Source organism: Pelmatolapia mariae, linkage group LG5 (assembly GCF_036321145.2).
Source record: "Pelmatolapia mariae isolate MD_Pm_ZW linkage group LG5, Pm_UMD_F_2, whole genome shotgun sequence".
NCBI lineage: Eukaryota > Metazoa > Chordata > Actinopteri > Cichliformes > Cichlidae > Pelmatolapia > Pelmatolapia mariae.
In genome coordinates this window covers 17,909,701-17,926,927 of record NC_086231.1, presented here as the reverse complement: position 1 = coordinate 17,926,927, position 17,227 = coordinate 17,909,701, and the positions used below count along the sequence as shown (strand labels likewise).

The window sequence follows — 17,227 nt, the reverse complement described above, 5'->3', positions numbered from 1 at the left end:
GCTGCTGCTGCTTGAGCAGAAAACCGCACAGCAAACACACCGGACCTCTTTGACGCCGCGCTCCCGTGCGCACGGTGCGGACGCCACGGTTTGTTTGGGTTTTCCGTTGTTTGTTTGTGGGGGGTTTTTTCGAGTTTTGAAAGAAATTTAACACCACCGAAAATAAAAGACAAACCATCCAGCTTCAGAAACAGAGAGTGTGCGCTGTCTCCTCTGCGCCTCAACACACCGATCAGGTCAGTCACCTTCCGGTCGGCACAGAGTCTGCTGCGCTGAGTGTTGCGGTTGCTGGGCTGGGTGAGAAAATACGGGAAAGCACCCGTAGGGGGGAGAAAGTTATTTAAATTAATGAAGACTGGTTAATATTACACTGTTGCAGTCTAATCTGATATTAAATATTCGTGCACGTGAACCAAAAAAAAGAAAGAAAACATGCTTGCGGGTGATTTGATTAAAAAGTAGTTTAAACAGGTAGATTCCAGCTGGAGACTTGTTGATTTATCCAGCTGTGTCTAAATCAGGTTTTATTTGTGCGTATTGTCCCCGGTGTAAATGTTAAGGTGGACACGCACAGGTAGCCTACAGTGTGACAGGATGGCTGTGGCACACAGATTGGGGGTGGCAATGACGGGGGGAGAGGGGGGGGAGAGGGGGCGGCCACAGGACTGACAACTGACACAAAGTCAGGTGTTGGGCCATAGTGTGCCTGAAGGCCATAGTGTGAGTGTGAGCTTGACATGCAAACACCAGGCAGAGATTTTACCCATCAAACTGACCACAGCTTCTCTGGTGAGTGCGAGGAATGCTTTGTTTGTTTCTGTGTATGTCGTGCTGAGAAACTTTGTAGAATACCTCCATAAGCATTTATCTGAGTAAAATAGGCTTTTTACAGGGTCTATACAATACATTCTTGGATGCGTACTTCTGTGAAGTCTGTACCTTTTGTGTCATACGTGGAATTTGTGGATATGTCACACACGCTTCAGGCAGTTCTGTGTTCTTGGAATTGACAGGAAAATAATGGTGGTGACTCAGCAATATTGTTGACTGGAGCTCAGAGTTAAACACTCGTTTCTCTTTGAGGCTTGCTGCGCAGCTGTGTGATAGGTGATGTCTTTATGGTATTCTTTTAAGACTCAGTAATGACACACGGTGAGAAAACTTGTAAGAGCCCCGTGTAAAGCGTAAGAGTGTCACAATAAGTTCAACTGTTTTCCTCATCGCTTTGTATGATCTTCATGTCACTCGTCTCATAACACCGTGGAGTTGCTGGAAAAACGTTCAGAGACATTTTAGAACAGCAACAATCACCATTTTATCCATTATATCGTGCAAATCACAACTTTTCATTGAAAACTTAGTTTGCTATTTACATGCACAAGACATTTCATGTGTTCGGTCTGTTTACTTTCCTTCTGAGACTATTATATGTTATATTTAAAATCACAGCAGGTTTATTGTCACGGTACGTTGACCCTCAAAACCAAAGATTGGGAATCAGTCTAAGGCAAGTGTAAAAACAGCTCCCCAAGTGAGTAAGTACATGTCAGTGGTAGTAAATGAGCTGAAGCAGTCATGTTTTATCATAATATTCAGCAAAGATAAAGATAGTGGAAAGTCAGCAGCAATATATTTTTAACAATTAAGTCAGAAAGTCAGAGAAACGGTGTCGACAAAACAGGAGTTATTTTATTTAAAAGTAGCAGTAGTACATTTTTAAGGGTGATCTCAAGTAACAGCAGCATTCATACTCAAACTCATCCTGTGAATTATTAGACATTTAGCAGAATGATCTCACAGATTAAACGTCCATGCAACGTGACCCTTGATGTAATACGGCTATTTTAAAATCAGAGAACTTAAAATATGAGAAGTTGTAAAAATGTTTTTTTTCTTTCTGATTAACTCCTCTAGATTCATGCTGTAATATCGTTTTACTGGGTTTACAACATTTTGTTGAAGTCATTTGCGTTGCTGTCATGTCAAGTTTGGTAATACTCTGTTTGACAAAGACTTTTTGTTAGCTTTTTGAATCTTTTGTTTCACTGTGTCTGATACGCAAACAGATTCAAATATTTGTGTCTAAAATCTCCGGGAACTTTAATCAGTTAGAGCAATATCTCATATCTTTGGTGAAATTAGCCTGTAATCTCTGCATACGCTGCTTAAAATCTGACACTACCCAATTGAGTGTGTTGATACATCATCAATCAGTGCATTATTGCCTGTCTGGTTATATAACTGCTGAAGTGAGGTGTGTGTGTGTGTGTGTGTGTGTGTGTGTGTACGGGTTCGTACTATCCTGGTGGGGACCAAAATCTGACTTTTACTATCCTGGTGGGGACTTTCTGCACCGTGGGGACCAAAATCCAGGTCCCCTCGGGGTTGAAAGCAATTTTCACACTCAAAATGCGGTTTTACTGTCAGGGTTACAATTAGGTTATGGTTAGGTTTAGGGTAAGGGTTAGGGTTAGGCATTCATTTTTAATGGTTAGGGTTAGGGTAAGGGGCTAGGGAAAGCATTATGTCAATGGGATGTCCCCACGAGGATAGCAAACCAGACATGTGTGTGTGTGTGTGTGTGTGTGTGTGTGTGTGTGTGTGTGTGTGTGTGTGTGTGTGTGTGTGTGTGTGTGTGTGTGTTGGTGCGTGTGAGAGAATGACTGTGATAGATTTGGACTTTGCTTAGTTGCCATAAATGAAAGGAGTGCCTCAAGATACCATGCTATGTTTTTGTTGTCCATCACACGTGCTGAAAGTCTTGTTTGACTTTCCGTAGATGATATACTTCTGCACAAAGCCACAGAGACAAAGTTCAGCCTCTTAAAAACACCTCCGCACAGAGAATTGCCTTAGTTCTTGAAAATCTGTGTTAATTTGAAATCTATGATGAGAGAGTTGCCGCTCCTCTATCCAGCGGTTTTAAAATGTTACAAAACCTCGCTAAGAGCCAAGCATAATCACTGCATGAAAGGAAGGAAGACAGTGTGCGCATTTGTGTCTACATAAAATCCAGATAAAAGAGAATGGCACGTTCCTATACAGCCCACAGATAATTAACCACTTTTGTTTCTACACCACCAACACTTTGGTTTGTTTACTATATATCAGATTAACTTATTCTTACTGTGTTTTTCAAAACTGCGTGTTTGATTTACTTTTATCTGATGACATGCGTATTTGACGCAGTTTAGCCTTAAGGTCATGTATTTGTTTTTTCAATTGGGTGTAATTATTAACTTCAAGGCCAATCATTTCACCATTTACTGTATGTTTAAAGCAACATTTTGGCTGCAGAATTCTACTGACAACCGAAATATGGGGCACAAGCAGGTTATTTACGAATGAAAAATTCTGCTTTACTAGGTAAACTTTTATGTCTGGTCTCCCTTTCTTTAAACCAGTGTCCCCTCCTCTTTATTGTAAAATTTGTGTCTTTGTTGATTTCTATACTGATTTTATTTGCATTGATAAGCATTATGAGTTACTTGATTTTTAGCCTATTTTTGCAGGGTCGTATTTTTGCATTATTGTATATTTAGAGCTGATCAACATCAACTGTATATTTAGGAAATGTCAAAACTTCCCTCTGCTTAACATTTCACCATTTCTTAGACTGAATCAGAAGATTGAGTCTGAAGTTTAGCATGCTGAATGTGTTAGATGTGGGGTTTTTAAACAATGCAAATTGAGTCGACAGAACCTTTGGCAAGATAAACTTTTTTGCAACCACAGCACCTGTTCGCATTATCACTCTCACAATGATTCCTAAATCACAACAACACCTGCTACCTGAGAAGTGACTCATGTTTCTCATTTCTTTACATGCTGTCCTAAATACATCTGTGTTTGTGTGGGAAGGGAGCATGTTTTAGTTGCCAAGTGTAAATATGATGCCTTTCAGGTATTTCTCTTCTGATGCCCGCTTAAAATTGCTGCCTCGATTTTAGACTGTGAACATGAGGAATCACGTTTTCCTGGGGCTCGTATTAAAGCCCTAATAAAGGCCCTAATTTTATTAGAGATCTGTCGACCTATCCAACCTTTACTATCATATATCTTTACTATTGTTTACTATTGTTATTGTCATGGATTAATCTATTGATTGTTATTAATTTAGAGTTCTCTGCAAAAATTCAGGCATTTTACCCTGAATAATGAGAAACGATTTATTGATCGTTAAGATTACCCCTGCTCAAGCATGTTAATCTGTTATCAACTTTAACATGCTTGAAAACGAAGAGACAATATGTCTGGAACACAGTGGTTTTATCTGACATACATCATGGAGGTAGCGAACCAGTTAACTATTGCGTTGCAATATTCGTAGAGCCTTTTAACAAAAGTAATTTTTGGTGAAAAGATACACAAGTACAATTTTACCCGGACTTCCTAAAGTTTGGAGTAACTTCCTGGTTCAGCTTTGATCACAGTCATACTGGATGTAGCTAACGTGACGTCACGTGTTTATTTTTGAAGTCCCTATTTGAGGCTTCGAGATAAACATTTTCACCGCTGCCATCTTGGTATTTTGAAACCGGATGCAACGAGAGCTGGTTCTGACTGTGAAACCGCATGCCTTTTCTCTAATGGCGGTCGATCCCAAGTCATTAGACAATGAGCGTTCCGCATATATTCCTCATTTCTGAAATACAGCATGGTCATTTGTGTAATGATTTTTTTTAATTTAATATTTATATTAAATAAAATGAGTTCTTGAGTCTTTAAGCTAAATGTTTCCAGAGGTCAAGTTTATAAGTCGTTTTCCCATAGGCTTCAATTACAAGTTTCCCCCCCTGGTGGCCATCGTTGAGTGCAAGTTAAAAGGCATGTACGCATTGGCTTCACTTTTCGGACCCCAAAAGCTACAGCCATCTTTTAGATTGTCTATGCTCATACTTGGATGGAGTAATGATTTATTAATGGTATTTTCAGATTTAATCTGTTTATTGGTTTCAAATGACCCTGTTTAGCTAATCTGTTGGCTGCATGATACTTTGAATGTTCACCCCAAAAAGTTGATTCCGATTTTTCAGTTTTCCTTGCCTGGATGATTGAGGATGGCCCTGGATGTTCACGATTAATATCCTTTCTGACTTTTTTATAACGGTACAATTGTATTGTTACAGGTGATACTGGGAGAAACCTTACTGAGTATAGTGATATAAAAAACAAAAGAAATACTGGAATCTGTCATGTGAGACAGGTGTGTGGCAGGCAGATACTGGACCCAAAGTGCATCACAGCTAGAAAGGAACAACTAACTAACCAAATTACTGTACAGAGTGGGGGATAAATGGATGGACTGATAGGGTTATGGAAACTCACACACCATGAGGGAGAATGCAACAAAGAACAGAGGGGGATGCATACAAGATATACACAGGGAGAAGCTAAAGCGGGAGGACACACGGGGGAACACAGCTGAAAAGAATCTGACTGATGAGACAGGGGAAGCAAAACTAAACTCTACATCAGTAAGGAGACTATCAAAATAAAACAGGAAACAACACAAAATGAGACCTAAACTGAGACACGTGAACTTGACACAGGAACTCGTCCAATGATGAATTAACATGAAAGGACAGGGAAACCAGATAGAACACAGAGACAGAGATGAGACCAATAACACAGCAGGCATGAAAGAGGACTAACATAATAAAACAAGATCCAAGAACTTGAAAAAAACAAACTCAGATGCACTTGAGAATACAAAACTCAAGACTAACTAATACAGAACTAAAACTAAAAAATTTCTTAAATCCCAAAGAATGAAAAACAAGACGATAACAAACTCAAAAACTGTGTCCAAGACCCAGGACCATGACAGAATCCTCCTTTAACAGTCCAACAAAAAGGGTATTATTGAAGAAAATAAGCTGGTGCTGTAACATTAGGAGCTCTTCCCATTATGGTGCAAAAATAGTTGTGGACATTAACCTGGTAATCTGTTGACTAGCCCTTCTAGATGTTTTAGTGGTGAGTACAAGACAACAGATCTGCGTGAAACTCTGACATTACTAACACCGTGTTCTAACCTACTGAGCCAGAACAGTCAGTACAAATCTCAGACTTACATTGCATTTAGCCAACATTGTTGAGACACTAATCCTGCATCTTGAGCCAAAAATAGTCATTGTCGGACACAAAAAACTGCAACATGAGGCTGAGGTTGGAGGGGGATTTGGTTTCCAGTCAATCCAGATTCATAATATGGTCCACTGAGTAATTTCTCATAATTAATTCTAATAATTCAGGCAAAATACATGAACATTTTACAGCAATTAGAGCCTTAGCCAGCGACTGCATTGTAAACCGTTACCGAAATGTTAGATAAGAACATTACTATGAAAATGTTAAAACAACTTGGAGAAATTATGAACACAGCAAAGCGATACTGACTTTAGTAGAATAATAAATTATACTGTGTTACAAGAGTATCGTTTGCATGTAGATATACCCCATCAGGATTCTCCTTACTAATTTAGCTTTCTTATAGCTGATGACCTGGAACTACCCAGGGAAAGGACCCATCCTCAGATTTACCTCTGCATCCTGTCAGACAAAAAAAGTTAAATTAATGACTTGAAAACAACTGGAACAAACTGAACCTGGAGCTTCTGAGGCCTCATGGGAGTCTGACACAATCAGCCCCAAAGACACAAAACACGCACGTCCAGTCACACAGTTACACACATATACTGGCATACACTCGCAAGAAGGATTTTCTTGCCAATGCACTTTAACACAGAAATTATTCAACAGACTGTAGGGATATCTAGTAACCTCTGTCCTAATTTCCCTTTTAAAAAGATGTGGGAGCAAAAAGCATCTCATCAGGTCAAAATCTGGTCTCTATTGGGAACTTGAAACTGACTCATACTTGATGTGCTTCTTGGGTTTACTGGATATGGCATTGCTTAATGCCATATCCAGTTCAGATTCTTCTCTGAATGATCTGGCTGATTTCTGCAATCCACCTCCTCAATTTAAAATTGGCTAATCATAACCAAATGCCAAATAACCTTAAAAAAATAAAACAGGAACAACAACTGCCAGCAGCTTGCGTCTTTATGGAAAAAAAATTTTCACCTCTCCAAGAAGTGGTTAAAAAGTTTCCATCTGAATTCATTTGTCATGCTTATCAACCAATGTTGTCATTAATCTCTGTGAATATCTTTAGTGTTGGGTAAGCTCTCGTCAAACTGGAGTCTATCTCAGCTGTCACAGGGCAAGAGGAGGGGTACACCAGGCACAAGTTACCAGTGAAGTCATCACTGCCAGATCTGGCTGATAGTTTAAACTGTTTTTAAAAAAAGGATAAACAACCATTATCTTTTACAGTTGACTCAAGTCTAAAGCTTTATGTCAGTGATTTTTAGGTATTCCATGTTTGAATGTAAATGTCCACTTGTTATTTGCACTTACATGTGTTTGGCTGCTTAGCGTCCAAAAACATAACAGCATGCCAAGGACTGGACACTGTTTCATCCAGTCTTACACTCCTGTTCATGAATATACATTTATCTTTGCCACCAGTCCAGCGTGTGGTAGAGAGCACACACTTCCTGAGCCAACTCTGACCTTCTTCTTATACGTCCTTTAGCCCTCACAGAAATTTTGTGATGTTTCTTTCTGCATACACCTTTCCTGGCACTCATATTTACAGTGTGTTCTTTGAATGAGATTCACGTCATGTGTCGCTTTGTTATTGTCCAGTTAAGTGCAGTTGACGGGAGCACACTCCCGTCTTTTCCTCTCCGCTTCGAGGAACAGGGCATGACCCTTCCTACATTGCACCTCTCCCCTTTCCTACCATATCACCCTGCTTCTCACTCCCTGTGTTTATCAACACGCAAGTTTAGCAATAAATCATTGCTTGTGCGTATTCTCACATGACTTTCACAGCTGGGATCATAAGCATATAGAGGTTGATGATTAACGTATGTGATCATCATATAGACACATGTGTCACAGCATGAAGCAGTGATCGCACTGTCCTTGTTTTTCATATTATCCTCATTGTTTTCATTCTTGCTCCATCCTTTTGTTTTTTTGTTTTTTTAACCTGTTTCATGTTTTCAGTGCTAGATGTCTGAAACACATGTGTCTGGACTGTGCAACAAAGATAGATAAAGTTTGACTTTGTTCTCTTCTCATAAAGGAAAGGAGTGCCCCGGACTGTGCTCCATTTATGCTGTGCACACATGTCCTTACATACATGTCTTGTACATGTGACACCATTGCTCACACAGGTAGTATTTGCGAGTGGATGTGTGAAAATCTGTGTGTTTGTGACCATGACAGCATGCAACCACTCCTTCCCCTTAACCACTGAGGAAGATCTTGAGGCTCAAGGGACTCATCAACCATTAACTCATAGCTATTTAAAGGAACTGGGTGAGAGTTCATGTCCTCAAATTATTGTGAAAACTCATGATTCTAAAAACAGAAGCATGTATAGAAGCAGATGCATACATAAAAAGCATTACAGCTAAAAAAAAAAAGAAAAGAAAAAAGCAGGTGCTCTATCGCTCTTTGTTTGGCTTTTCCCATGTGTTTATGTATAGCCTACTAACCAGCAAACACAGCAGATGAAACGTTGTTATCTCAAGAAAGCTGACCCTGCAGATGCATACATGGACAGATGTTGATTTTGTGTCCATTTACAGTATAAATATCAGTCATCCATCCAACTTAGTGTCACAGAGCCTGTGCCGGCTAATAGTGGGAGGGTATATTCTGGATAGGTTGCTAGTCTGCTGGAGGGCTCACACAGAGAGAAGGACTGTATCTTGAGGGAAAATCCATGCAGGGACAGGGAGGACATGCAAACTACAGACAGTAAGGCCTAAGCCACCCAGGAGATTAGAACCAAGAACCTTCTTGCTGTGGCATGTCGGTGCTAACCACTGCACCACTGTGTCACCACCAGTGGCTTGATATGTATTGTGATAAAGAAGGCAAATGAATGTTCCTTTGTTTAATTTTTTTAATACAACAGTATCTGATTGACAGCTTATTTGATTATGAAATCCAAAACATTTCCTGCTCATAAAAAACTAGTATTACCAGATTGCCCCCCCACCCCTTAAAAAATGAGCTTGCAAAAATGTATTTCTGACATGTAAATTCTTCTGTCTTATATTTTGTATGATGAACGTATGCATCTGTGTTTATCTCTCTGCCTCCAAATGCCAGCAATATAACTCAGTAGTGTGCTTTATTTAATAAGTTGAGTAGATCAGTAGGATAGAATATGGTCTTCAGAGCAAGAGTTCGTGAGTTTAGGTTGCCCTCTTCTCACTCAAACAGTTCTCGCTCTTTCAGCAAGCGAGAATTTTTTTTGTTTATTTCGTTGTACTCTAACTGTCAAAAGTCAAATGTAAAACAGTTCTTGCATGCACACTTACCCTTGCAAGAAAATCCGAGAAGGGCATCCAGGAGATGTTTTAGAAGGATCTTGAGCACATGGCAAGGAAACACTGCAGACATGGCACAACTTTTGCAACAATTTTTTTCAACCAAGGCGATGTCTAGAAAGAGCAGTCAGCCAGGACTAAGGTTTCGAAACATCTGCTGATCCCTTTGTACATCGTTTCCCATTATTTATTTGTCTTGCAACATATAAGCAACAAACAAAAGCAGCATACTGTGTATGCGTCCTTGCACATCTCACTATGTTTAATACGATCAAGAGTGTCCAGTGCTACAGGAGCCGCACTGTCATTTGACACAATGAAAACATATTTTGAACATGTGTGCAGATGTGTGTCCATGGGTGATTCTGCCAAGCCATCGCACAGAATGACAGCGAATTTTTCAACGTTATAGAGTCATATGAGCTAAAATATTTGGTGTGGGGTTTTTTCTTGTTTTTTTTTTTTACAATTTTACTGGCACCCAGGCCAAGCAAAATGTGGTTACTCATTATGATTGTTGAGTGGATAATAAATAGAATGATATTTTAAGGATAGCTGATATGATGACTGATCAGCGGAAGGGATACTATGAGCAAAACCAAATGCATCTGGTGTTGGCAGGGCGATGTTGTATGACTGTTGTTGCACAAGTGAGATATATTATCGTTAAAAACCAAACTGCCTAAAAATGGCAAGAAAGAGGTAAACTAGTACAGTGGTCCCTTGCAATATCGCGTTTCACCTTTCGCGGCCTCGCCGTTTCGTGGATTTTTTTAGTGCAATTTTGCATGCTTTTTTTTTGATAGAGTGCATTGTGTTCTGCGTCCCGATCGGCTGTAGACCATTGTAAATCATGCTCCTCTGTCCCGTGTCTCCTGTCCAGTACAGAATGCATTCAGCTTGTCAAATTTACATAAATCTTCGATCACTAGCAGTGTGACTCTGAAGATGGTTTCATTCTATAATACTGGAGTTATTTTTCTACGAAGGTTTGAACTTTGAGAGTGTTTAAACAAGAGAGAAAGGTGTAAAAATGTTCATGCCTGTCTGAGAAAAGTGTATAAAGTGTGTAGTGAGGGGTTTTACAACCTTAAAACATCTATAATAATTGTAAAAAAATAAAGCTGACTTTCCGGATTTTGCTTTTTGCGGGTTATTTTTAGAAAGTAACTCCCGCAATTAACGAATGACCACTGTATTATCTCATTGGAATAATTATTTTTTCACCTAATCATATCAGTCTGGAGCTAAGAATTAAAAGAGTAGTTTAACATTTTTGGTTAAACAGTTTATTTATTGTTGTTACAGCTTATGATTGCTACAAGTTTTACATTTCTCCAAGTAGTGAAACATTTCATTTAGTTAGCTTTAGCGGTACTGGTAGGTGTTTTTATTTTTAGACATGGACATCCTTGCTGCTTCTCCATTTCCTGTTTTCATGCTAACTTAAGCTAACTGACTGCGAGCTCTCGCTCTTGTTTGATCATCTCAGTCAAAAATCACGTCCTCTGAAATACCAAACTGGTCATTTAGGTTCATGTCGTAACCAGCTATGACACTAATCCACGTATTAACCAGTCATTCTCATGTGTGGTTTTCGCAGTCTTCATAGTTTATAGCTAGTGTTCAAGCATGTACTACCCCGCCCTCACTGAGCTAATGCCACATTTGTGCTAGTTACATAATGCAGCTCCAAAATGTTTAGAGAGCTGGCAGCAAGAACGTAAGAACAATTATGCATAAATTATGCATTTTTCAGTGTAAACACTCAGAATGAACACAGAAATTAAGTATTATGCCACTTTCACTTTCGCATATGCAGATATGAAGTAGGTAATTTGCATATTGTGCCCCAGCGGAACAGTTGTTCCGACAAATCTGCCACATTGTGTTCTAATGTGTAGGTAAAGAAGATCATTTCCTACTGCAGTTCTTGGTTTTTTTGGGTCAAATCAGTGCCATCATTGCGCCGTGGCATTTGCTATAATGCAAGCCGAATCATAAATAAGCACATAAAACTGAGCCTGTATAAATGTTCTCCTCTATGGTAGCCATTATTTTAAGCTAGTACATCTCAACACCTTGGCTACAAAGACAAGTCTCGCATTAAATTCACAATGAATAGCAGCATTTTCTAATGCTTGATTTCATATATACAAAGAAATCTCTGTTTAATATTGGTTAAACCAACTTATATGAATATCAGCACGTATGATATATACAGAAACACGTATACCATGATGTACAAAGACACAAAACCTAGTCTCTTGATAAATGGAAAAACAGTTGTATGATATGGTCAGTGAGTCATTTTCGACAATTTCCCCCCACACACCTGAGGTTTCTCAGAGACAGTTTCAAGTTGTACCTGAGGTTTGTACCGTCAAAACTACAGTTCTCTGTCTCGTTCGAATTGTTAATCCCGGTGGTATATCTGCGAATGTGTGGGCAGCCACCTTGTAGTGTGTGAGTTGTTAGATTAAGACGTGAATGGCCTCAAAAAATAAGTTATTTTACATGAAAAATGATATTTACAAGCACAAATGCTGCATTTTAAATCTGCCCAGTGCTTGTAAAATTCACTCTGATCTAACCATTTTATTTTTTACATTTTTTAAAAGTATTTTTGCTTTATTTTGTTTTTTAATCTTTATAAGAACTGAAGACTTTAGTTCTTAGAAAATATTTGGGTCATTCACTATATTGTTGGGAGGACCGGTTGTTTCCCTTGTGCACACTAACTGTGAAAGTTTCAAACTAAACCACTCTCCTCCTACCTCTCCAGCCTTGACCCTTAGGGCCAAAATGACAGTCTGTCAATAACTGTTTGATGTTAATATGCAAGCAGAGACTCTGTCTCTGGATTTTTTTTTTAGTATGTCAATCACTTGTCTCTTTTTTGATATGCTAAATGCCTTTTGGGGGATAATTTTTCTAGGTTAAGTTGCGATTTGTACATTCTTGTGGAGTCACATGATGTACAATTGCAGATGGAAGCTGAAAGAAGAAACCACTTCTCTATTACTTGGCTTTGGAACGTGAGTTTAGTAGAATTTCTCATAATGAGAGATGAAAATTTCAGTTCTTTCTTTAATATATAATTGAAACAGACAACAGATAAACTGAAATCCAATAGAATCTGTCTATAAACCAATTTGGAGTCACACAAGAAAAACAGTGTGCTGTAAAGAGCTGGAATAATCTATCAGTGCTATGTATTTATGCATACAGAGACTGAACTATACAGCACATCTGTTGTGTTGAGGAGTTTGCTACATTGTTGAAATCTGTTCAGATTAAATCTCAACAACAAAAGAGATAGTGAGCGTCTGACCCCAGCTCATGAGGTTAAACAGCGGTGCTTTTCTTGTAAGAAATCAAATCAGGGAACTATTATGTTCATGTTAATGTTCTTGGGTTAGAAATCGCATGAGGAGTGAGTGCGTCACCATGGTCACATCGACACAGAGTGACTGAGCGGAGGGAGAGAAGTGCAACCAAAGAGGCATGATGAGCTTGCCTGTCAGTGTGTAGCAACAGGAAATCATCTGCATCTGATGTCTACCACCTCACACACACACACACACACTTAGACACATGAAACTAGAAGAAAAACTGTATACAAGAAAACAACTTGAAGCACATGGCCACACATACACAAATATGCACTGTCTATTTAATACAGCAGCGACATGCGCACATAAAAATATATAAAAATGAATGACACATATAAAACTGACAATAAAACCACACACACAGACACACACACAGACCACATGATAGTTTGCTGTCTGAACTTTTGCTGAGCCCAGACTCTGTCAGAAGGAGAAAATGTGTGTGTAGTTCCCTTTCTATTGGTCATCACTTCCTGAGGAAAAACATGACCACACACACACACACACACAAGCTCACTCACAGTAGTCTCTGCTCCTGTCACTGCCACTGTCACTTATTGGTCATTTAGCGGACACTGAAGACTCTGAACCAAAACAGGAGAAGCAGGGTGAGTGGACCGTGCTGTACCCCGTGCGCGCGCGCGTGTGTGTGTGTTGCTGTTCATTATCTTGTTTGAACATTCTCTGCTTTGGATAGCCTTAATAAACCAACAAGTACAAAGACCAATCATGATCAGGAAGCTGCAGTTAAATCGTACATTTAATCGTGGCATCCAGTCAGTTATCTGCGAGCAGACATCAGCACTGATCAGTGAGATACTAGAGGTCAGCCAGTTTTATTTGACTTGCCTTGACAGACCGTTTATCACTTTATGGACATGTTTTGGTGTGTAAGCAAGATTATCATGATATTTGGTAGCATCACTCAAAACAAAAACCTTTGGCTCAAAGAGTTTTTTTCTTTTTTGTGTGTGTAGTAAGAGCACCAATTCAGATTTTTTTTTTTTTTTAAATGTGTGTGTGGGTGTATTTCTGGTGTTAATGCAAGACTCCTTTCAATAGAATAAATTAAAATTATGATTAGCAGGACATTTTAGGATTAGAGAACAGCCTCGGTTTTGCTTTGTTTTTGTCTCTTTTAAAGAGGGAGGTGCATTTTCTTTGATTTATTCGTACTTATGTTAATTTTGCCTCTCTCCTGATCTGACCTCAGGTTGACTTAGTGTTATCAGTGCTCAATTTTCCTAGCTTTTGAAGTTGAAACAAAAAAAGAGAGAGAGACAAAAATCAAATTGAAATCAGAGAAAGGTTGTCTGGATGCTGTTTTACTCAGAGCTGTGCCAACCAGACAAAACTTGTGGTTTCTAACCTCCCACTGTGTCAAACTTTGAAGATTTCTGGTGAGTAAATTCAGTACCAACCAAGTATGTGGGTTTTCAGACAAGAGGAGACTCTCGATTCTACTGACAGGGCAGTCCAAACCTCTGCCTGACACCTTGGGTGCACATGGTTTTCCATCACTCTCCCGTTTGATCATTCAGGTGCAGAGGGGGAGGCCCTTTTCAGGTAATTCTGTCCACTGTGGCTTCACACCACCAGAATTTTTTTTTTTAATGCGTATGATGATGATTTTTTTCTTTCTGGGTATTTTTTTCTTCTTTTTTTGCATTTGACTGCATTCGGCCTTTTAAACGTTGCTGTTTTTTTAAGTGCATCTCCTACCATCTCATTTTGTAAACTAGGTTGCTTAGTCAAATAAACCACAATATTTTTTTACAATGCATGCTTTTTCCAGTGTCCCACAGCTTCCTTATGCAGGACTATCGAGGCAAAAATAAAGCACACTAATCTTTTCAAAGAATTTGTGGGGACTGTGCAGACGTGCAGGCGGGCATATCTTTGTTTTAGTCACTGACAGCGAACCACATACTGTTTTACATGAAGAGGTCAGGAAGTCACAGAACTCTCTGCACTAACTCTCTTTCTTTCTCTCTCTCTGTCGCACTTCAACGCATTCATGTGCACAGAAAAGCTGGTAAAATAAACAGCTTACTGTGCAAGAAAAGAAAGAAAGAAAGAAAAGAGGAAAAAAATGCTCTCTTCTACAGGGGAAATACTCTGCAACATGTCACTTTATCGTCAGGATCTCATAAAAGCAACGGCTAGAAAACTGTTAGACTGTTAGACTAAGGTTTGTTTAGTAACTATGCAGCTCTTCTTTGTAGTGCACGTCTATATTTATCTATTTTTCTTCACTTAGTTGTGATATATGAAAAAAAAACTTGTTGCTTTTTTTTTGCAAGAACTTTTTTTTTTTCAGCTTTCATGTGGAAACAGAATATATTTCCAGCCACATGTGTTGAATGAGAGATTGCCTGGTTTGATATGCGTGGTTCAGCCCTCGCCTTCAGACAAGTTGAATAGTTTTTATTCAAACAGCGAAGATAAGAGTGTTACTGCCTTGAATGTAGCAGGGCAGGTTCTCCCTTTACTAAGTATACGAGGCTGATTTCTGTGTTAACGTCTCTCATGTTCTTAACTCCTCTTTACTCTTGCCTGACTTATGTTTAATAGCACTCTTGCTGGAGTGCTGTTAAACACTCAAAAAGAAGAATTATGATGCTGGATTTTTTCTGACTGTAGGGGTTTTTCCTTCTTCTGCACGTTTTGCATCTTTTAGTGTTTTTGTTACGCTTTGCTAGTAGTGCTTTAAAAGGTAAGTAAGAGGCTTGTTCCCTTGATTGTCAAAACAGCGCTCAAAGCTACAGACAGGACTTTAAACGCTTTCTGTGAAGTAATCTGATCTCTTGCATTTTCTTCATTCTGTTTTGGACCAAATTATTGGCGCTGTGAAGAAATATGAACATTAAAAAGCGTCACATTTGTTTTGCAACTCGGCCCCTGAAGGAAAGATTTCACATCTCTCAGTCTGACCCCCTGTTTTTCCCTCTTTTTTCCGAAGTTGCTGCATCCAGGCTGCGAAAAAACAACACGACACTCACTCTTAAAGTTAACATTTTGGTCTTGCTGTTTCATGTAATAATAGCTTCTCTCTCCTCTAAAGTAATTGGACACTTCTTGTCCCTGTTTGTATGAGCTCATTTCGCAGAAAATGCTGATGTGTCTCGCTGTGTGTTTGCTCCCACACACACTGTCTGGCTTGTTCAGGTACAGCAGCCTGCCAGACCTGCCTGCCAGATTGCCGTTGGGCCTTTGTTATTAGGTCGCGAGTGAGGCAATAGCCAATAGAAAGTACTCCTACACACTGTACTCTTACGTGGAAATCAAGTTCTGACATGTGGAAATTTGAGAACTGGCAGGAAACAACTGTCACACGTGCTCACATTTACACACCTTTTGAAACATACTGCGTGTCCCTCACTAGTCATCCCTCACTTTTTATAAACTCTGACAGGTTGCTTTCCCACAAACCAGTCTGATAAAATCAGGTTAATTTGGTTGCTTTTGCACTGTAGCGTTTCCAAGAAGAGGAGCTATAGGAAAAAAACTTTTTACCTATGATTGCAACATAATTTAAGCACCTTGGTTTAACTGCCACTCTCCTTCCCTTTTTTTTCCTTCCCATGTGGTGGTGAGCACAGAGCATGAATTTCCTAAGAGAAGAGTTTTTTCAAAGTCTCTGGGGTCCAGCTTGATTTCTTTTGGTGGTCTGGGAACTCGCTCTCTTTCACCCTTCCTGCTTTATCTCTCTTGCCTTTTGTCAGAACTCACTCTCCTGCTAATTTTCTGTGTCCTGATGACTTCATGCCAACGAGAGCGCAAGTTGCTCCGGTGCTATTTTAGCTTTAGATCAGCTGGCACCTGGCCAGCATATGGAAAAATATCCAGGTTTCTCTGTTTATTAATAGTCACCAGCTTCCAGGGCAGTGGAAGTTACAGCATGTGGACACGCAGATGCTTTCTCTCACTCGCTGTGAAACAATGTCACAGTTGATGTGAATTTTAAGTGGACCCCCTATTGATTTTCGCCACCACATTCCAAACAAGTAGAGAGGAAACAATATGCAGTTGAGGAGGATGAGGAGGATGTTTGTTCCACAGGGATGTTGTGCCAAGTAATTTGGAGCCATTTCAAGCCATTTTTATAGCTGGTGCTACTATGCCACCTGAGTATTGCTATTTTGGCTTTGTCCTGTTGCATAATTTGTTGTATTCTTTTGTTACACTTATTTTTTTCCAAATCAGGCAGTAAAGGTTGAGGAGCGGAGGGAGGTTTATTTTGAGATTTGGTGGTGATTGTGAAAGGTTGTTTGGAAGGTCACTGAACTTTTTCCTCTATTGATTATTTATAAATTGCCCGCTCTCCTCTGTGTTTTTTCACAGTCTCTTCAGTTTAAATCAAGGTCAGAATTTCAGCACAGTCCTGTTACAAGCACAGGAAATATATCC

The 17,227-nt window shown here is 39.4% G+C and overlaps 1 protein-coding gene across 4 annotated transcripts in view; it reads left to right on the top strand.

The window, feature by feature from the left end:
• Positions 1 to 17,227, top strand: part of pparg (peroxisome proliferator-activated receptor gamma) — a 43,283-nt gene continuing 26,056 nt past the window's right edge. Inside the window, exon 1 of one of the 4 annotated variants that reach the window (XM_063473971.1) lies at positions 1 to 88. Coding sequence is in view for 1 of the 4 variants with exons in the window: in XM_063473968.1 (XP_063330038.1) it covers positions 738 to 789 (52 nt within the window). In the remaining 3 variants the exon portion in view is untranslated. Of the gene's footprint in view, positions 237 to 726; positions 790 to 13,333; positions 13,426 to 17,227 lie in introns of those variants that run through there. The other 3 variants (XM_063473969.1, XM_063473968.1, XM_063473970.1) reach the window with 3 other exon arrangements.